The sequence below is a fragment of the Athene cunicularia genome (genome assembly GCF_003259725.1).
Source record: "Athene cunicularia isolate RWA chromosome 2 unlocalized genomic scaffold, athCun1 chr2_part1, whole genome shotgun sequence".
In the NCBI taxonomy this organism is placed as follows: domain Eukaryota; kingdom Metazoa; phylum Chordata; class Aves; order Strigiformes; family Strigidae; genus Athene; species Athene cunicularia.
This window is the reverse complement of record NW_020799095.1, coordinates 14,894,122-14,915,602: the sequence shown is the minus strand read 5'-3', so window position 1 is coordinate 14,915,602 and position 21,481 is coordinate 14,894,122. Positions and strand designations below refer to the sequence as shown.

Genomic DNA, 21,481 nt, shown 5'->3' with positions numbered 1-21,481 from the left:
GGCGCCTGCCCCGGGCCCGCTCAGCCGTCTCCCCACGGCGGGCCTCGGCCAGGGCTGTGGGGACGCCGGGCTTACGGCGTGATAGAGCCGTCAGGAGTTGGGGCTTTTGGCTTTTTTAGTGTAAGTGACCCGACAACCACTGAAAGGAAAATCCTGGGGGGAAGGAGGGTGGAGATGGCTCTGTCTGACCAGATCTGCCACCGCGGCTGCAGTAGCTAGCGGCAGCCGGGCTGCACGGACAAGGGCTGTGCGTGGAGCCCCCACATGTTGCATTTGAAGCTTGGGGAGCTGAGAGCCAGTTACTCCCAAAAGCCCAGGAGAAGCTCACAATTCTTAAAAAGGGGCTGAGGTGTATCTACGCTCCCCTGCCCAGAGGAGAGGGAAAGGGATATGTATGGGTGGGTATCTTTCTTTCTTGCCTCCTGTAATGCAAGTTAACTGCAGCTTTCCCCCAGGATATGGTGGAAAGATGCACCAGAAAACACTTCAAGTACAACACAGAATATATATAATATCTTTCCTAGTCGTGATTTTCACACATTTAATGACAGCTGGTGGCTCTAATTTAAGCAGACAATATTAAGGAAAGAGAAGTGAAACTCTTTTCTATGCTTGCTGACTAGGTTCAGTGTTAATTTGGGTAGTGCCATTGAATAATGAGATGCTGATATTATTTCAGTTATTTTTCACCATGCTTCACTGGCAACTCTTTGAACTATGCAATGTTCAAAGGAGGAATAATGACCCCGATTTACTGCCTGTGATGTGAGCCAAAAAAAACGTTTTATTTTGGCAGCTGAAGGGCTATCCTACTAGAGACAGGTTTAGTGAATACTAATCTTGGTAAGATTTAAGCCATGGTCTCAGAGCTCTTGGATGGGTTTTCCTGTCTGACTAGTTACAGCCTAAAGAGCTATCAACACCACAGCTTATAGAGCCCATACTGAATGAAACCACAGATCTGGACATCTGAGGCTTCACAGTTGTCCACATCTAAATCCACATCATAAACCTGCAGCAGAGGTCTACCTCTAAGCCAGTCCTGTCCTTTATGGCACAACACACAAACCACAATGGTAAAAAAAAACACCATGAAGCCTTCATGGATGAACAAGGAGCTCCTGGACAAACTCAGACACAGAAAGGAAGCCTACAGAGGGTGGAAGCAAGGACAAAAAGCCTGGGAAAAATACAGAGATTGAGCAGTCAGCGGTCAGGTTAGGAAGGCCAAAGCTCTCACAGAATTGTATCTGGCCAGGGATGTCAAGGGCAATAAGAAAAGCTTCTACAGGTACATTGGTGATAAAAGAAAACCTAGGGAGAAAGCGTGCCCTCTCCAGAAGGGAATGGGAGGCCTGGTTGACTGGGATATGGAGAAAGCTGAGGTACTCAGTGACCTTTTTTGCCTTAGTCTTCACTGGCAAGGGCTCCAGTGACACAGCCCAAGTTGCAGAAGGCAAAGGGGTGGACTGGGAGAATGAACTGCTCACTGTAGAAGATCAGGTTTGAGACCATCTATGGAACCTGAAGGTGCACAAGTCCATGGGACCTGATGAGGTGCATCTACGGGTCCTGAGGGAATGGGCGGATGAAGTGGCCAAGCCACTATCCATCCTATTTCAGAGGTCATGGCAGTCTGGTAAAGTTCCCATAAGTGGAAAAGGGGAAACATAACCCCCATTTTTAAAAAGGGAAAAAAGGAAGACCCAGGGAACTACAGGCCAGTCAGTCTCGCCTCTGTGCCCAGCAAGATCATGGAGTGGATCCTCCTGTGAGGGTGGTGAGACACTGGCACAGGTTTCCCAGAGAAGCTGTGGCTGCCCCCTCCCCGGCAGTGTTCAAGGCCAGGCTGGACGGGGCTTTGAGCAACCTGGGCTAGTGGAAGGTGTCCCTGCCCAGGGCAGGGGGGTTGGAACTAGGTGATCTTTAAGGTCCATTCCAACCCAAAACATTCTATGATTCTATGATATTTGTAGGTGTAATTTACTCTTGGGGCCTAGCTCACAACTCCATCAATTTAGTTTTATAGCAGTGTAAAATGAGAGTGAGCCAGTAATGAATCAGATTGTCTTCTATTCTTTTTGAATCATGTTGTTCCTAATATTGTCTGTTATTATGTAGTTAGAGAGAACCCAACGAGTTAGAGGCATTTCAGTGAGTTAGCTCCATGGATTCAGTCTCATTTCACCTGAAATTAAATGGCAAATTCTTCACACCAGAAGCTCTGCCTACTAATTGTGAAGTACTTCTAGATACTGTAGAGCAAGACTGGCCAAACTTCACACGTGCATTCTTCATGTTTATTCTTAAAGAATAGTGTAAGATGTAAGCTAAATGCCATAAGATATCCTTAGTTCATGTTCCTTACAAAAATCACATAAAGAGGTCTGTTGTACTTTGCCTTGGAGCGATGAGCAGCATAACTACAGTTTCTTCTTATGTGAAGAGTACTGAGCTTGGCTGGAAACAAACCAGAGCCTGCAGGCTGTGCTGTGCCTTGACAGCCTGGGATCCAACTGCCTCACCTGAAAAGTGATACTTTAGACCTCTCTCACCCAACCCCAGCTTCTAACATAACCCACATTTCTGCATGCCTTTCCAGGTGAATTTTTACGCTACTTTTCGAAAGTAGATTCATAAAACAGTCCTTCCAGCACTCCTGGATCACTACTGCTCCCACAGTAAAACTTACCCTGACAGATGAATCAGGTACTTTGTTTTACTTTGAATACCAGTTTTGACATAGTCAGGGTTTCTGGGTGAAAAAGCCTAATAACTTGTCCAGTTGTACTAGAAAGTTGTTTTTCCACATCGAGGCTCATCCTCTGAGGTACCTTCATCCCTCACAGTGCTTTCTGCTGCTATCTCTTGGTCCAGCTGCCATGGATACCCACCTAGGACAGTGGACCTGAATCAAGCCTGTCATTGTGACTTTATGGTGGAGGTTCTGCCCCAAAAATTATCTGTTTTCCTCTCTCGGGCTTGAGTGTCACACATATCCAGGCAAACAGAAACTCAGAATGTATCTAAAAATGTTCTGAATTTCATCACAAAAATATAGCTTCCACGTGAGTGCTGTTGGGAGCTGAATCTCAACGAGACATTTTCCTGAAGGTGAGTGGGAGTCCCCGTCGGCAGTGCCTTTGCCGTGTCAGAATTGCTCTCCTGTTCATTGCTGCATGTGACAATTCCTTATTTTTCTCAAACTGGATTAAATCACTGTATCAGTCACGGCCCTGACTTTTTGAAATGCTGATTTATGATGGACAGTCTATGAAACTGCTCCAAATTACAGGGAAGGTATTTCTGTATACCAGTACCCTTTTGCATCTGAAGATTAGATATCTATATTGCAAGTCTTTGCCAATCTCCATGGCAACTAAACACTCACCACCTAGGTTATGTGTTCAAGTACAATTATTTTCAATTCTTTTCCAATTAAGATTCCATAACAGCCTCATTTTCTCACTGTAACCACAGTACTTGCAAAAAGGCATTGTAGCATTATGGTGTGAAATATTCGTGCTTATAGCTGTACTGAATGTTCCTGGTTGGAAACTGGCTGGTAGTAAAAGGGCTGCATCAGATCTTCACTTTTCTTAATTACCTCTGGATTCTTCTGCCTGAAAATACAAACACTGCCAAGTCATGAGAGTATCCTTTTTTCCATCCTGTTGAAAATGGAAACAATTATCCCGTATGAAATTGTGAAATAACAGCATTGTTGCTTACAGAAAATTGGTAAACCAAGGACAATGTAAAGATGATTACAAAGTTAGCCTAGCCTCTCTATAAAAAAAGATACTAACGTGAAACATTATAAAATAGAATAAATTATTATAATTTTGGTAATTTTAAATTTATATTCCCAGAAGTGTATCTATAGTATTCATTTATTCGTATTTGTTAAATCATTCAGACTGTGAATTCTCTTGAATGATAAGCTGCTTTGTGTCTGGATAGTGTCTAGCACCGTAGGCCCTCAGTGCATGAATAGAAGCACTAAGTAAAATAGTAATAAACATAGCAATATTAAAATTATATCCCTTACATGAGCTTCTGCTGAGTAGCTAATTGTTTAAAAACAGTAAAAACTGTACCATGATTGGCTTGGCAATACAAAAATGATGAAATAACAATGGGACACATACAGCTAATTCTGTAATTTCTTAAAGAAGTTCTTGCTGCTAGAGATTAAATGAGTTAGGAAACTGAATGACTGCTACTCAGGAAATGAAAATATTTTAAAATGTATTTTCTAATGTAAGCAAAGCAGATATATAGGCACAGTCTTTGCATCACTACAATGGGCATTTGAAAGCCTTTTCTGGAAAATGTGAATCCTCATGCCAATATAGTGTGTTCTGTGTCTCTGAACCAAGACTGGCACATCAGTAAACACTTTTTGTCGTGAATGCAATTTGTAGATCCTTTACTTACATTTGTGAAACAGCCATTGCTTGATGAGGTTTTATAGTTTTCATATACAGATTCTGGGAGGATTAACGGGAAGTGTTTTTCATTCTCAAATGTGTGAGTTGTCAAAGCAACTTCTAATTCACAGTAATTTTTATGGAAGTTGTTTCAATGTCATGGGTGAAATATTGGCCCCATGGAAAACTGAGGAGCCGTGGGCCCCAGCTGGCACTCTGGAGCATCTCTAGGAATGTCGTACAGTGACCTGTGCAGCCAGGCCTCTTGCAGGAGATCGTGTTGGTATCTGAAGTTGTAAAGTAAGTAGCAGAAAATGACATAGAGTGTATCTACCCAGCTGAGAGCCTCATTCATCAGTGAATCATTTTCATCGGAAAAAGCAACCTGCACAAACTTTATAGGGGAACTACATTTACTTTCTTAAATGTGTCTGTATTTGTTTTCACTGCCCATGTAAGGAACCATTTCTTTCCTGTACAGGACTGAAATATTGGCTTCACTCACTAGGATCCTGGACAGGCACACTGATACACTATCTGTTGTGCAGATGAGATATTTATTAGTCTTAAAGGTATTGCATTTCAGTTTGCTCTTTTCTCCATTTCTTGAGAAAATGTGGAAATTGGTGGAGGCTGTTTGACCTGCTTTATTCCCCTCTCTGCTTTGTCTAATTGTCTTTTTAGTTTTTCTTTGCCTTCTGGACCATTTCTGTTAGACCTCTGTGTTTTGAGGCAGCCAGAGGAGAAAAAAGTATCCCAGAACACAGCAAAACTTCCCTATTTTTGTATTTTAACTTTTATAGAGTCATTACCACATTTTCCAGTCTTGCACACTTTAATAATTCCTTTTCTTCATTAGACGTGAGCTGAGATCTTAAACTGCTTTCCATCCTGAAGGTTTAGGTGTAGCTTACAACTTTGCTCTGAGAAAAAAGTAGCCAGTTGTACCACTGTTTCCAGTGTCTTCCTCATTTGATCTCATGCAGGTGCCTACAGCAAGAATATGACTCCAGTCTGCCCACTGCTAGTGTCATCATCTGTTTCCATGACGAAGCCTGGTCTACTCTGCTGAGAACCGTGCACAGCATTATGGACACAGCCCCAAAGGCCTTGCTCAAAGATATCATCCTAGTCGACGATCTCAGCCAGCAAGGTAGCCTCCATTTCTCTGTATGTGAGCTGTTTTTTCCAGAGCTTCAGGGAAGAAACTGTCCTCTTCCAGGTGTGTGAAGAAAGCAGAAGGCAAAGAAGACCCTCAGGAAGATAGCTAAGCAGAGGCCTGAGCTGGCTGCCAGATTTCACTCTTCCATTCCTAGAATTCAGCTTAACCATTCAACTTTGAAATATGCTGCTTTTCCCCCCATCATTTCCAATCACTCTGAACTTTCTTACTTTAAAATAAGATCACAGGATGCAAATCTTAGCCTTCCCACTGGACCAGATCTGCTGTAATAATTTCCAGACTTGGATTTTGGCTGAAGCATGGAGTGGAAAACTCCACACTGCTAAAATAATCCAAAGCACTTGGGAAAGCCAAACACCTGTAGTATCTCACTCTGATCCATGCCTTTTATGAGATGATGAGAACATCCACCTTTTGCTGAAAACAGGAGAGTAGGCTATTAAATTTCCCACAGGAATAGTTTCACACCTAGTGAATCTCAGCTTCCATTAGTCTCTACTTCTCTTTGTTATTATGCTGCTGTGGGAGTATTTGGAACATGGCCTATTTGGCCATGTACAACAAATGCCCCCAAAACATTTTACCAGCAAGAAGTAGCATCTCCTACTCCCTGTTGCTTTTCTGTTACAGCTTGAATCAAACCTAAAACATTTCAGTGACTCTTCTGTTTCTGACAGGACCCCTGAAGTCAGCTCTGAGTGAATACATTTCTAAACTGGATGGTGTGAAACTCATCCGGAGCAACAAGAGGCTTGGAGTCATCCGAGGTCGGATGCTAGGAGCTGCACGGGCAACCGGAGATGTGCTCATCTTCATGGATTCACACTGCGAGTGTCAGAAGGGCTGGCTGGAACCCCTCCTAGCCAGGCTGTCCAGCAACCGGTAAATATCCCTGTGACCTCTGAGATGCCTGCATATGCTAATTTCTGCTGAAAGAGATGTACTTGGAAAGATCTGAGATTTTTTTTTTTTTAATCCTCTCTTGGTTACCTTCTTCCTTCTGGTCACATTGCTTTTATTTTCTACCTTATCACCACACGCATCACAGATACATGGGAAGCAGGATAGGTCACACATCTGATAACCCTCACCACACCCAGTATCACTGAACTGTCAGAGTTTGGTTCCAGTTAGAGCTATAAGAAAGCTTCCTGGTACTCTAAATTTAAAAAGTTGAGGTCTCAAGCTGTTTGCAAATTGGCAAACATCCACCAGAGAAACTACTGCAAGACTCCATTATTATTATGTTTTAGCTGTCTCAGTGATGAAGCCAAGGATAAAATGCTTTGTCCTCCTGAGCCAGTTTGGCTACATACCAATGTCACCTATACCATCCCTGTTCCACAGAAAAAAAATAAACTTTATGGGCAGTCTCAACCATTCTAGATAATCGTGAGTACTCTCACTGACACCAAACTGACAGAGGAAGATAGAGATCTGTATTTTCGGAGTCTTTCATGTTTAGGTTGGTGCTTGGGCCTGCTTTCTAGCTGAGCTCATCTATGCAGTCCCCAGGTCCTTCAAAGAGACTAAATCACTGCAAATATTTCAAAAATTACATGGCAGTAAATCCTTTATTAAAGGGACTTTTCTGAAAGAAAATTTTGTACATTAACTTGTCTATCATTACCCATAAGCCACTTGGGAAAAATTGAATAATTGCTACAGGGGGTAAAAGGAAAAAAAATTATTAAAACTCTTACCAGACCGTTAAATAGTCATACTAAAGACCTTCAAAGGCTGTTCCCAGGCACTGGAACAAGCTGCTTTTATGGCTGATTATGTTTGATTATAAGAGAATTAATGTGAGTTTTTAGAAATTATTACATCATTCAGATGAAAATGTTAAGAATACTGAAAGAAAGAGTAATGCTGCCCTAAGATGTCAGGAACATTCTTTTCTAAAAGGTCCTTCTTGGAAAAGCAGATTATTTTTTGTCTGCTGACTTATTGGATGGTTTCTTATTAATATAGTTCATGATTCTTCTGCCTTGAGCTACAGTCTATTCTTGATGTTCATGCAAAACTCCAAACTGTATCAATTGGCCAGTCCTTATTCAAGGCTGTATTGCTGAAATTCAGAGTTACAAAAAGTCTCAGAGGAGAGCTGTAGTGAATGGAGAATTACAATGGCATGAGAGAAGTTAAGACCCCACCACAAGTGAAGTGATTCACTGTCAAAAATTATCCTTTCTGAAGGAATGCAAAGCCACCGAGCCTACTATCACTCTGAGATTTCTGTAGCACTGTCACCAGGGCATGAGAAAGGGATTCGCTTCCTCTGTAGGGTCTATACGTTTATTCGTTCCTCCAGAGGGGCAGAATTTAACACTGAGTTAGCTAATGGCTAATTGGATTAATGGGACAAAGGTGGAAGAGCATTTGGATAATATGGGCTAAGCCATCCCCTTCTGTATGATGTATCAGTCACTGTGTCTGTCCCTGGAAGCTTTGTCACTGCTAGTGTGGAGAACCAGTACCATTCTCCAGTGCACAGGGAAGACAGGCTCTAAGGCATCTGGCAATCACTTTCCATCACTGTTCCTCTTTCTCCGGTTGAAGAATGGTGATAATAACACTGACCTGATAAGGAAGTTAATTCATGATTTTTCCAAAACTGCTTGTAATGCTTGCATGGAGATCACCATGGAAATGTAAATCATTAGCAGAGTCAACTTGGCTTCATTTAGCAGTTGAGGAGCTGTTAAATTGAATCATGTGCACTCTCAGAGACTACCCAAATGAGGAAAGTACAGTGAAAAAAAGTTTACAGTGTCTGGTGAAATATCCATCTTTCCTCTTCTCAATGTACCAATCATGTACTTTTGCTGGAGAGGCAGGATGGGAAAACAATCACATAGAGGGAGGGAAGGAGTTGTTTGCTGGCAAGGAAAAGTGCAGCCTTTCCAAAGCTCAAACCTTTGCAGGAGCTTAATGGAGCTGGAGGGAGATTTTAACTTTGAAAATTGTGATTAAACCTAATTTTCTAGACTCCCGATCAGATCTACCACTATTACTGTGACCTCTTTTAGAGTGATGCTGAGAGACCCTTGCCCAAACTGAGACCTCACTGTGAGCTGAACATACTCACAAAAAGGGAGATACCTTAGTAGCCTGTGGTAATGATAGACAGGACAAACATGAGAAAAATTATTCCAGTTTTACAGGTGTGGAAATATTTGACAGATATTTGACTTGCTCTGGGTGATGACATTTCATCTCCCTACATGATGGTTTTATTCACTAACCCAATCGAAATTATTTTCCCCAGAAGTATTGTCTTTCTAAAATCATTACACATGCATTTATGGGCACCTTGACTGGCACTAGTTCTGTGAACCATACCTAGCAAATCGACTGGGAAGCTGTGCATCAGCTTAGTATATTGCCTAGAGAATGGTTCAGCGGTTTGCAAAAAATCCCTTGACATTTGGATTATTCAAGGATGAATACCGTAGGCACCTGGATAACATTAGAAAACTAGATGAGATGCCTCACAGATCATTTCATCTGACAACTGTTTGTGTTCCAGGATAATTCCAGGTGAGTACCATGGTGCATAGTAATGCAGCTGTGCAATTATTACAGTCATCTTTTGAGGGGTTCACCTTTTTCAGGAGACCGCAGGGGACAGCTGCTATTTTGTATTCAGTCCAAAGACAGTGAAAGGCAGAGGGGGCATATCATGAACTGTGTCATGTTCCTTTAACCTAAAAATAGTGACCACCATGCTGAAGCAGGATAATTTAAGAAATACTGAGAATACTTCATGAAAACAAAATGAGCCTTGTTTATACCCTTGACAAGGAATTCCACCTCTAAAAAAGGCATGGGTACCATAACCATGTCAGAGAGGTGGCTTGTAAAGGGGTAGCTTGCCCTTAGGACCTTTCCCCTGCTCCTGGTTGGAAGGGCTGTTTCCCCCAGTGCTGGTGCACTGCCTATACTGCAGCTCAGATATTATGTTAGGAAACAGAAGCCTGTGATGTTATTAAAAGAAGCCTAGCTAGTTTCTGAAATTCAAAGTGCCTCTTTCTAGCACTGTGATTCTAGGTCTCTAATCTTTAATGAAAACACTGTCAAACTGCATAACAAGTGAACATAGCAGTCAAAAGTTCTCATCTGCTGTTTGCTCCCATTCAGGAGTGAATGGGAGCCTCTGCTTGCAGATACAGGAATAGAAACAGAGTTCTGCTGTCCAGAAAATTTCCGTGTGGTTCTAGTTTTATGGTAATACACTAGAGAGAAGGGAAATATTTTGCACCACAACTCCTTCATCTCTTTTCATCTGATTCTCCACCTCTCAGTGGCCCATACCACAGCTTTTCAAGCTACCAAATACATAAGCCATCTGTTTTCTACCTTCTCACAGGCTCAGAGAAGCATGATGTTATCTGTCCAGAGCCCAAACAACCCCAGCATCTGAGCATGCATTTCTGTGCTATTTTCCTTGTTTTGAAAACCTCCCATATACTTCACATGTAAGCCTACTTATTGGGACTTCTCTTTTTGCCTGATCCTTTTATATCCTCCATTTGTCAATAGCAGTCATTTCAAATTCAGTAAATTAATGTTCTGCATTTACACGGTATGCTATGTGAAGATATGCTATCTCTTTGCAATCTGTCACAGTTGATCAGGATCAGTAGATGACCTATTTTAAAGAAGTTGAGGTAAAGAAACTGAAGATTAGACTCTAAAGCCAAAAGCAAATATTACTGCCAAAAGAAGGGGCAGTGAGGATTTAGGCATGATTCATGGCACAGTGCTCTGCCTGTCCAGTGTAAAAAGGTATTCATCACTCCCACAGATTTTTGGTAACCGAATACATTTGTGTATTTTAACAAAAAAGACAGGTTCCAAAAAAAATATTATTTTTTAAATAAAACATGCCCTTAGCACTATTCCCTAGCAGAGTTTTGAAGTATATATTTTGTGCTTAGCGTATGAGTAGTCCATCAATTCAAGGAGACTGTTCATGTCCCCTAAGTTAGTCCGGAGTTGGTTTGTAAGGCAGCATTTAGGTAATCCTTTATACCATAGCTTTAACATCTCTGATAGCTGCATTGTATCTTGTTATTAACCTTATCTCATTTCAAATGCTTTGCATTACTATTTCCCTGAAGACTTCAGCCAGCCAGCAAGGTGCTTTCACTGACAATGCAGTGTGCTGTGGAACCAGCTTGGGTTCTCAGTTAATTACTTTAGTTTTGACTATGTGCAGAGCCAGAGAACATGGACTGCTTGGATTTCCTAGCTATCTAATTTTTGCAGGGAATGACCCACTCTAAAACTGGTTGAGGGAAATACATAATTTTCATGGGTTGATTTTTTTTTCTTACATCTTATATAAAGGGGGTTTTAAACAATTAAAATCTGTTCCCTTCCCAGCAAAAGAAAGTATAAATCAATAAACACTTTCAAAAACCAGTGTATCTAAAACGTCGAAACAGATGTGTTAATTAAATCTTCTTCTCATGTTACTTATTCTAAAAATAGAAAAGAACATAATGTCCATGGTGACTGTAAAGGGTCATGGGAAGACATTTCATTTGCAATTGTATTTGGTTGAAAAATCCCAAACCAGGAAATTGTTCTTGTTTGGGTTGCTCTTTTTCATGGAATTGTGACCTTCTGTAGTTCATGTGTGTTCCAAGCATTTGAAATATTCACAGATTAGTCAAACGGTTCAAAGTCTTGCTGCTAGTTGTATTCAGATTTCCTGTTTTTTCCTTTCCTTGGATTCCACAGAGTAAAATTAGCAGTACTTTGCCAGTGTGTATTTCATTTCAAAATGCTGAGAACCTGCTGACTGTCTGCCAGTTATCTGGTTAAAACCAAAACAATATCTAAGAATATCTTCCAACTTTCAATTACCTTCTGATGCAAATCTGCATTTAGAACCACACAAACATCAAACCATCAGTGAATATGCAGAAAACAGATCTTTTATTTTAAAAAAGCATTAATAGCAAAAGATGGGTAAAGCACTGCTTGATTAAGATTAAAATTGGACATTAAGCAGTTTTCACACAAGATAAAGTTACTTGATTCCTCTATTTCAGATCAGAAAGATACTCCCAATATTTAAAGAGTTCAATAGTAGCAACAAATTTAAGGAGGATCCAAGAAGAACAGGTTTTAAATGGCTGAAATGATATGAAAATGTGGGATAGCCTGAAATGCCTGGATCATCTGATCCAGTATATATCTGAACCAGAACATATCTGAGCGTAACTGAGTATCCACATTGTCTCTGAACTATTTTGGTTATGCATGTGTGGTCTAGTCTCATGGTCAAGGTTTTCTGAATGGTTTAGTCTACATTGCCGCCTCTGGCACTCAAGCACGTCCTCCTGCTATTTCCCTCTTGACTCTGAAACTGTAAAATAAACTAACCTGGGATCATTAGTTCCCAGGTCCTGTCTGAATATGCATGGATAAACAAGTAGCAATAGATAGCATGCATTTCAACAAGTATCAACAAACCGTGGCAGGAAGTACACAGCTCCAGCTGCACTCCTAACCAGACAGTTGTCAGAGATACTTGTCCAGTGGAGAATGCAGCAGGCAGTAAAAAGTGCAATTACACTGACTTTTCATTTTTTTAAGTTTAGTCATATAGAATCCATTTAACTTGTTAGATGGATTTTTCTCAGTATATCAAAGAAAAAATGCCTGGTTGTGTGAGTCCGTCAGGACACCAGCTTTTAGTAACTTCCAGAAGCTGTTAGTTTCCTTTTCATACTGTTAGTGAGTGAAGGTTAAATACCGTTTTCAGTAGAAAGGCTCCTGCTGCCTTGAGTTTGAGGTGGTTGCTCCTGCCCTGGATACAAAACTATCACAGGGGCATCATCAAGAGAATCAGGGGAGAATACCAGCTTTAGTATTTTTAGTAAAATATCTTTCCATTTCTTCTTGAGTCCTGCGGGAGAATGACAGCAAATGACTGACTTAATGTATATGCCTACAAATGTTGCAGGTGATCATAAAATTTTCTCACCTATTTGTAAACCCAATGCTTGTTTCTAAGAGTGCTTATTATTACATGATGGAGAAATATAATCACTTCTCTATTCTAAATCTTTCTACCTTTAGCTCATCATAGGGCAGTCTGCTCTTGTTAGGAAACAAAGGAATAATGAGTTATTTTAACACTATCCTCTGCACAGTTCATACAATTCACTGACAATCAGTAGTCTCTGTTTCTCCATGGACTTCTAAAATTCTCTACAGGAAGTGGCAACTGTGATAAAAACAAAATTTGGAGTTTCCCCTCACCCTGATACTGAAAAAACATTAGCAATTGTAAAGGCAGAGAAGATATGTCAAGATTACATTAACATCACCCAGAGCTACCATCTTCCTCAGCTGGTTCTGGTCTCTGCTGTAGGAATGTACAAAGGGCTCACTGCACTGGAGACTTCTGAGATGACCTTTCTTCATTGATGGTATTATAAGTGTATTTCTCTCAAGAGTGATCTCTGACCAACATGTAAATCTTTAAAAGAGGAGATAAAATCTTCTACTTCTTGCCCCAGAATGGATCATTTAACTTCTCTCTCTCAGTTGTAACAAGAAGTTATTTTCTAGGAAAAGAGCTATTCCAGAATAGTTTCCTATATGGATACTTTTAGTCTAGAACAAGAGTAATTTTTCCCAGTGTACTTTCATCCCCAGTAACTGTTACTGATTTTTCTCCAGAGGACCTTCTGCCTATAGACAAGCCCTTACACTGAGACCAGAGACTATCCTTTTCGCATAACAGAGAAACAGAGAAGATATGGATGATGTTGTTCTTCAAGGTTTTGGTTTTGGTTTTGGTTTTGGTTTTTTTTTTTTTTTTCCTGCAACCCCTAATAGCATTGCATTTATGAGAATTTCCAAATGTGATACGTCATTGACCTGGAAACAAGGAACACTGGTGGCTCTTCTGAACTACCAGTTAATTCCAAGATAATGTACAAGCACACTGTGAAATACTGTGACATGTTCACCATGGGGAAGTGTCTAATACCTCTTCGCAGACTAATCTGAATTTAACTCAAGTTAGAAATGAATTGGAGGATTGCTGCTCACAGTGCAATGGCTCTGTTCTGGCACTTAAAAGTAGATTCCACACTGTGACAGTGCATTTGCAAGAGCATTTTAAGCTTGTAATAAAACACAAACAGAAAATGGCTTATGAACTCAGTGATAAATGCTTTTTGCAGAACAAAATAAAGATAAGTGCACTCTTCATTGGCCTGAAGTGACAAACTCATGAAGTGTGTGGAATGTCTACAGGAAAATCAAAGGGTGGTAAAGTGTGTGTGGCCAAAATAACCTTTTGCTATAAACTTTGCATCCATCCAGAGCCTTTATCATAGGAGGCTGGGGCCTCTGGGTGAAATAGCTTTATAAGAATATGATGGTTAACTCATAACAAAGCCCTGCGTAGCTTTAAATGACAATGCAAAGTACAGGTTATCAATATATTACTGATCTTTAGATTCCTCACTACAGGCTCAGTATTCCCATGCACTGAGCACCTGAGCTTCTATCAGCAGGGAAGATAAGGGCACTTGACATCTAGAAGAGTGCTTGTGCTGACAGTGTCAAAAAGGAGAACCACTGTTTACTAACAGAGTAGTGAGCTTAATTTGTACTTTGGCTTTGAAAATAAATGATATTGTCTTTTTCAGAAACAGTGTCGTCTCCCCTGTCATAGATGTCATAGACTGGAAGACTTTTCAGTACTATCACTCTGTGGGCCTGCATAGAGGTGTTTTTGACTGGAAACTAGATTTTCATTGGGAGCCTGTGCCAGAGCATGAAGAGAAGGTACGACAGTCTCCCATCAGCCCTATCAGGTAACAGTCCATCAGCCAATATGCCTCCGTTAAGCTCAGCTTACTGTGCAGTTTGGGTCATCTTCCAGCTTACAGAAGAAAGACGTGGTTACTTACATATGCTCAGTTAATGTTTTTTGAAGGGATAGGTTTGTGGCTTACAGTGAGTTTGTTTGGCCTTTAGTAATCATTCTAACTAGACTGCAGTCACACTTTCCACACATTGAGACAACTAGTACACAATCTGACCAGACAAGGCGTGGAGATTTGAAGGGAAAGCAAAAGATGGATCATGCAGAGTTAAAAGAGATGTCTTGATCATGATCTGTATGACTGTTGTTTTGGGTGTATATGTATGTAACATTTCCCACTGTTCTGAGCTTTATTTAATAATTCAGCTCTTGGCTCCCTTCCCCAAGCAAATCCTAGAATTCAGTTCCAGTTGTTCTTTCTTTGGGTTAGATAATCAATTTTTTCAAGCTTATGTGGAGTACTATTCAATCATTTTGCAATACTATCTCTATGGAAATGGCAGGATTTTCATCCTTCACATAATTCCCTATCCAAAACTGAAGGTGTTCACTTCCAAACTGTTTTCTACACCAGGAGTCCTGTGGTAGCTGGTGCAGTGGTGGCCATGGATCGACATTACTTCCAAAACACCGGAGCTTATGATTCTGACATGACCATGTGGGGAGCAGAAAATCTGGAACTGTCTATAAGGGTAAGAATTTTAAGTAAAACATCAGGCTGTGGTAACTATGGGGCTTTTAAGAAACCTGAATGAAAAGGCAAGAAGTTATTTATAAAAGCAATTAAGTGCAGAATTGTCTTGAGGCATGGAGAATATCACTTTCCTTGCAGAAATCTCTCCCCATGCTCCGTGATCTGTCAGGACTATACAAGAACATGCAGCTGCTGAGAGTTAGGAGCATTATGTCAGGAGAAGAAAGTTTGACTGCCTATCACTATCTGCCTGAGGACAGAGTCAGTGTTTTTGGCACCTTCTGAAAGCTGACTTTTTTTTTTTTTTTTTTTTTTTTTTTTTTTTTTTTTTGGCATGTAACATGCACCAAAGGGAGAGTAGCTTTATTTCTTTGCCAGCCTGTAGTTTTAATACCAAAATGTTTATATTAAATTGTTTGCATTGATTTTTGCTGAATACAAAGACTGCATGATATTAAAAGCAATAACAACTGTAGACACAAAGGGTATGGAGTCTTTAATGTCCCAGACCAAAGAAGGTGTGCCCCCAGGCCTCTTCACTCCACTGCACTGTTTGTGCACAGAAAAACATAAAAGCATATAAATAGCCATACTGGGCCGAATCAAAGGTCTGTCTTGCCCAGTATTTTCTTTGCATCTCTATCTGTGGGGAACAAGTGTATGAAGAAGCACATAATAATACTCTTGCTGTTTCCAGCAATGTGTAGATTAGGATTTCCTGAGGCAGAGTCTATATTAAAGGAGCTTGTCTTTTTCAGATAAAGGTAATCTAAATAAGGTAATCTCTTTTTGTTCTTTCACCTGTGTTTCAGACCTGGCTCTGTGGTGGCTCTGTAGAAATTATTCCATGCTCCCGAGTTGGGCATGTCTATCGAAGTCACTTTCCTCGTGCTTTCTCCTATGAAGAAGCCATTGTGAGGAACAAAATCCGAATAGCAGAGACATGGCTGGGCTCTTTTAAAGAGAACTTCTACAAGCATGACACAGTGGCTTTCTTAATCAGCAAGGTAAAGACATCTGTAGCGGTTTGTTTCCGAGGGAAGGAGCGTGTTGAGGTAGGGGCTGGAATAGGGGTGGGGGTGTCTGTGTGCAGTCAAACATTCAATGAGCATGGTGCTGGGGATAGTCCTTTTATGAAATCTTCCAGTGCAAGAGCTGTCAGATCAGGAAGGATCTTGTGCCTCAGAGTTGTTTGCTGAAGTTATCAAATCTCTTAGAGTATGACACTTTCTCCAAATAATTCCTTCAGCTTGCCTGTCATGCTGTGATTTATTTTCCACTGATAGTACATGGAGGATTGGAGTGCATCTGAAGTGGAAGCCAGTAGCACCGTGTGCTCGAAGCGCCCTCCTAGAGGATTCGTTCATCGTTACTGAAGCTCTTCCTCATGTGATTCATGAGGATATTCAGTAATATTCACGGGCATGTGGCAAATTGTGGTGTCTCTCATACTGGAAGGGAACATATCTGAGTGGCAGATATTGTCTAGTGACAAGAAAGATGGGTTTTTTCTTCCTGAACTGACAGATGTCCAGAAGCAACTGTCTGTAACTGAGAAAGTCAGATCTCAACATAGCCACTATTTACAAGTTACTTTTTCAGCAGAAGCATCACACAGGCAGCAATCTGACCCCCAGGGATTTGGATTCCCAGCAACCTGCACACTAAGACAGGCTTGCAGCCAGGTGTGTGGCATAGCCCTGGCATGCAGCCACACTTGAATCATCTGCCGGCTGCACACCATCCAACAACTACAGAACAGCCAAACTTGTTTTTAAGCCATTGTATAATCCATGGCAGATCAGGATCAGTCAAGGGACTGTATATCCCATGTATTACAAACCAGTGGATATTTGTTTATTGGCAGTCATGCAGCTGTGGTTAATGTTGTTAATGTTAGGCTGTTAATGATGTGAAGTTCTTAATGTTGCTGCAGTTCTCAGGAATTCTCTGGCTCCAATACCTTTTCTTGTAACAGTATTCTCTCCTACAAACAGTATTCTCTCCTACAAGGCAGAGGTCAAACTTGTGAGCAGTTGTGAATAAAAACATGTACTTCATCTTCTTGTTCATTTAACAATGCCATGCTTTTAAGAAGAAAAAGATTCACTGAAAACAGTTTGGCAGATCACGGGTAGGTGCTGTGCAAAGTTCCTGATTTGGTTTTGCTCTTGCATTTGAGTCCTGCGTGCTTCAGTCATTGAAGTGCTGGCTATTGTCTAAGCAAGGCAGATCCAGCAGGAGCTGCACCGTAGTGGGGAGAGGAAAAGGACCCTCCTTCAGCGTGACATCTTGCCTGTCACCTAGTCTGTCCTTACAGTCCACCAGTGGATCTGCCTCTCCAGTCAGCCTGCTATGCTACTCCTAGAGTCTGAAGCTGTCACGTTCCTTTTTTTAATTCCATTTCCACTTTTTTAAAAAGCTTCTCCCTCCTCATCTATGTTGTAGGTTTGAACTCCACTGTCCAGAAGTTCAGCAATTGACACACAAGGGTTACAGTCATGGAATTGCAAGGAGGATGCTAGGCCAAGTCTTTTAAGATGGACCTTTAAGTTAGGCCTTTAAATCATTTAAGAATTTCCCGAAGGCCTTTCTTGTCAACTCAGAAGCAATTTTCTGTACTAAATACTACAGCCATCGATACAGTTTACTATCTCTAAGCACCATGACCTTTTGCCTGAGAGTTTATTCTAGCCAGAATACTTTTAGTACTCCTAAGTATGATGCTCCTTCAAATGATCAATTTTACGATCTCTGTGCTCGGCATACCATAACATAAAAGGCCCTTTTCTCTGTTCTCTTCTTTCACAGCCAATATTTTCAGTATGTCAGTGCAGTGGGATGCTATTCAAAAGACACACGCAAGTGATGACATTATTGCTGCTCAGTTGCAGATGGGCCCCGTGGAGATTTATTGCACTGAGAGGGGGAGCATGGCAAAAATGTCCATGAGCCTTGATCACTGCCATTGCCCACTGCAGAAAATAACTAGTGACCCCCATTTTGATGCTTTAGAAGTCTTCTTGTTTTATAGTCTGCATCGCATCCTGCACAGGATGCCCATGGCAGGAGCATTAATGCAGAGGAATAAAGCTCTTCCCAGCTCTCTATTATTTCAGCCACCATCTCTTTTTCTCCTTTTCTTGTGTGGTTTGTTTAGTTAATTTACAATCACAGTTTCCTTTCAGATTGGTTTACATGGATAATGACTTTCTTTACATTATTTACACCATTTATTTGGCATCAAATGCAGACTGTAACTAGTATGATAAAATGAGATTTACTGCCATTGCCTCCTTCAGTCAAAGCAGAGTCTCATGAGAAACATCTCTTTTTAGGGGAAACATTTTTCTTCTCTATTTCCCTTTTGCAAGAAAACCTCTTGGGGATAGGTTTGTGTGGTGCTGAATTGCATACTGAATCTTAAGACTGATACTAAACTATGAGGTTCTCTTTAACATATTGCAACTGTTGAGCTTTGCCTGTGCAGCTTACAGGGGCTGGCAAACACTGCCACGAAACACGACTGATCCCTGCCTTTAGAAACTGATACTTCTCCCTTGATCTCTAAGGCCCTTCATTTGTCAGTGTTTTCCAAGCATGTTGCAAAGTCCTTTTTTCTTTCTTATGGATGTAGAGAAATAGCTGGTCTGAGGAAAAGTTATTTATGGGCAATTCTTTGCTTACGTTACCAGTTTTAATTTCTGATGTAGGAATCCAGACCAGTTTCCTGGAATCCAAAACTGCATTTTATAAAGTAGAAACATGAAGGGGGAAATCTACTGATGGCAAGAAAGAAGAGAATCTTAAGGGTGATAAGATATTTTTAGTATGTGGGCACTGAGATTTAGAAAAGTGTTTTGTGTGGTTTTGAAATAGAAGGATTAGACACTTACCTGCTTAGAGGTTTTCAGAATCCTGTTAGCTACCTTGAGTGCTAAATACCCTCAAATATTCAGACTGTCAGTCCTTTGCAGTGCACCAAGGTTTGAAGGCACTTGTCTTTTTTCAGAACAGAGTTGCTACCAGGAAGGGTGAGAGTTGATTTTGTGTGTATCTAATTCAAGAAAACACGTAAATCATAGGAAAGGTTTTATGCCTTTATAGCTACAAAACACATTCACTTCCTAGATTTAGTAACCGTCAGATAATAATGTGATAGACTATATTTTGGGCTAAATTCTGTCATCACTTACATCCTCTGATCATGAAGGACTGACAATAACTGGGTAATTTGGGCTGTTAAAGGCCAAGAAATTGAATTTTAATCAGCGGGGCAAATTCTGTACTGAATTACAATCTATTACAATCCCACTGATTTCAGTGCAACAAGTATCAGACTTGACCCCAACTTTTTTAATTAAAAAGATGACAACTGACTTATCTTGCAGTATAATAATCATTTTTAGAGGAAATACTTATTTTCACAGTATATGCCTCTTCTGAAATATTTACTTCCCTCACAATGCCAGACTAAATGCTGTTTTAGCACAAAGCTGGAGGAAGGCTATAGCTGATCCTCCTCCTTTGCATACTAATAAATATATCAGTATCTATAACATGCAGGATAGAAGAGGTGATAGAAATAAGTCCTATGTCATCATTTTCTAGCATCTCTAACACAAGTACACTAGTAACCTTGTTGCCCCTATGCTTTCTCCATAAAGGCAGAGAAGCCAGACTGCAGTGAGCGCCTTCAGCTACAGAAGAGACTTGGCTGTAGAAATTTCCAATGGTTTGTATCAAATGTGTACCCTGAGCTCTCCCAACCTGAAGATGAACCAAGATTCTCTGGCAAGGTAAGAGAAAACACACTATAAAAATGATGAATGTTTTTGCATTGTTCAAAGACCCAGTATCCCTTCCATGTACTAAGTGAGCATAGAGTAAAAGACTGTTCCTGCTTTGAATAGTTTATTGTCCAAACAGACAATGCAACAAGGATTGCAGGAGAAAGTAACGGGCAGAGGAGACAAACAGCTAGTCCAAATTAACACATAAATGTTGAAAGCCAGCCAGGAGCTGAACCCAGGTTGTCTGACTCAGTTCAGCATCACAGCTCAGAGGATCCTAACTTTAGTTTGTTTAGGTGCCTTTCATAAAGGAAAAGAATTGTATTGCTTCATGCAGATGGCAAATGCAACAGCAGCTGAGATATCTCTGTGCTGGTCCATGTGCATGAAGAGAAAAAAGCACTTCTTCAGTCCTGCGCTTCCCCCAGGGGCAGAGGTGGTAGCCATAGCAGTTCCTTTGCTGAAATGTGTATAAGAGGCAATATTCTCAAGGTTTTATTTTTAAAACACATAAATTTATAATTATCACTAGTTTAAATATGACTTTATTCCAGGCAGCCTTGCTGGACAGGATTTTCCCCCAACATGGCTACAAGATTTACTAATTATGTCACACTCTGCTATCTGTAGACAGATTTTACTGTGTCCTTTTACTATTTTGTCTGTTCTTTATTATCAAAGTTTGCTCAAAAAGAGTGTAAGAATTGAGTGTGGATCACAGGAATTGTCACATGTTTTTTTCTTCTGGAATATCTTGGATTTTTTCTGACTATAGTGTCCAGCTGAAATGCAATTTCCATTAGCATAAACATTTTCACATATTTCTTTTAACTATCATAATAGTTAAAACCAGAATGAGTATCTGTAACTTAAACAAAACTCACTGAGTAACACTGACCTTTGGGGAGACTCTACCTCTTTTATCAGGTCAGTTTGCAAGATCAATATGCAAGATCTAGTCTGAAAGAAAAAAATATTGCATGAATTATGAGCAAAAACATACAGTATAAAGAGATACAAAAAAGTTAGCTGAAGGATATTTTGTTTGTATCTGATTGTGTTTTATTTCAGTATAAACCTTTACTTACAGCTTTACAATACGGGTGTTGGCTTCTGTGCAGATTACAGACCTGGAAAAGCCATTGCAGAAGGCTCTATTGAACTCGCCCCTTGCAGTCACAGTCTTACCCAGGTACTGTATACTTCAAGTACATCGGCACTCTTATCAGATCTAGGGAACCATCCAGAAGACAGTCACTCCAACACGTATGTAAATGGCTTCATTGACATTAGTGGAAATACTGACTGATGTGTTCAAAATTAGGCATGTGCTAAGGCAATGATGCCCACTCTTCTGCAGCTGAGTGTCATTTGAAAAATGGCAATGTTCCATGTGTCACTGAGGCCAGATATCCACGCTTTGCTCCAGCAGAAATCATTAAGTGCCTATTGGTTAGTATATTTGGTAGTATCTGGAGAACAGAAGGCCTGGGAGTAAAAAATATATAACAATTC

At 40.5% G+C, this 21,481-nt stretch overlaps 1 protein-coding gene across 4 annotated transcripts in view; it reads left to right on the top strand.

Annotated features, from left to right (window-relative positions):
- The window catches only part of GALNT15 (polypeptide N-acetylgalactosaminyltransferase 15), a 29,300-nt gene that overhangs the window by 2,320 nt on the left and 5,499 nt on the right, over positions 1-21,481 (top strand). For 3 of the 4 annotated variants that reach the window (XM_026842381.1, XM_026842382.1, XM_026842384.1), the window contains 7 exons: positions 5,420-5,586; positions 6,294-6,498; positions 14,301-14,468; positions 15,054-15,171; positions 15,986-16,180; positions 19,841-19,972; positions 21,057-21,158. In XM_026842381.1, coding sequence (XP_026698182.1) covers positions 5,420-5,586; positions 6,294-6,498; positions 14,301-14,468; positions 15,054-15,171; positions 15,986-16,180; positions 19,841-19,972; positions 21,057-21,158 — 1,087 coding nt within the window. The remainder of the gene's footprint in view (positions 1-5,419; positions 5,587-6,293; positions 6,499-14,300; positions 14,469-15,053; positions 15,172-15,985; positions 16,181-19,840; positions 19,973-21,056; positions 21,159-21,481) is intronic. The other variant, XM_026842383.1, reaches the window with a different exon arrangement.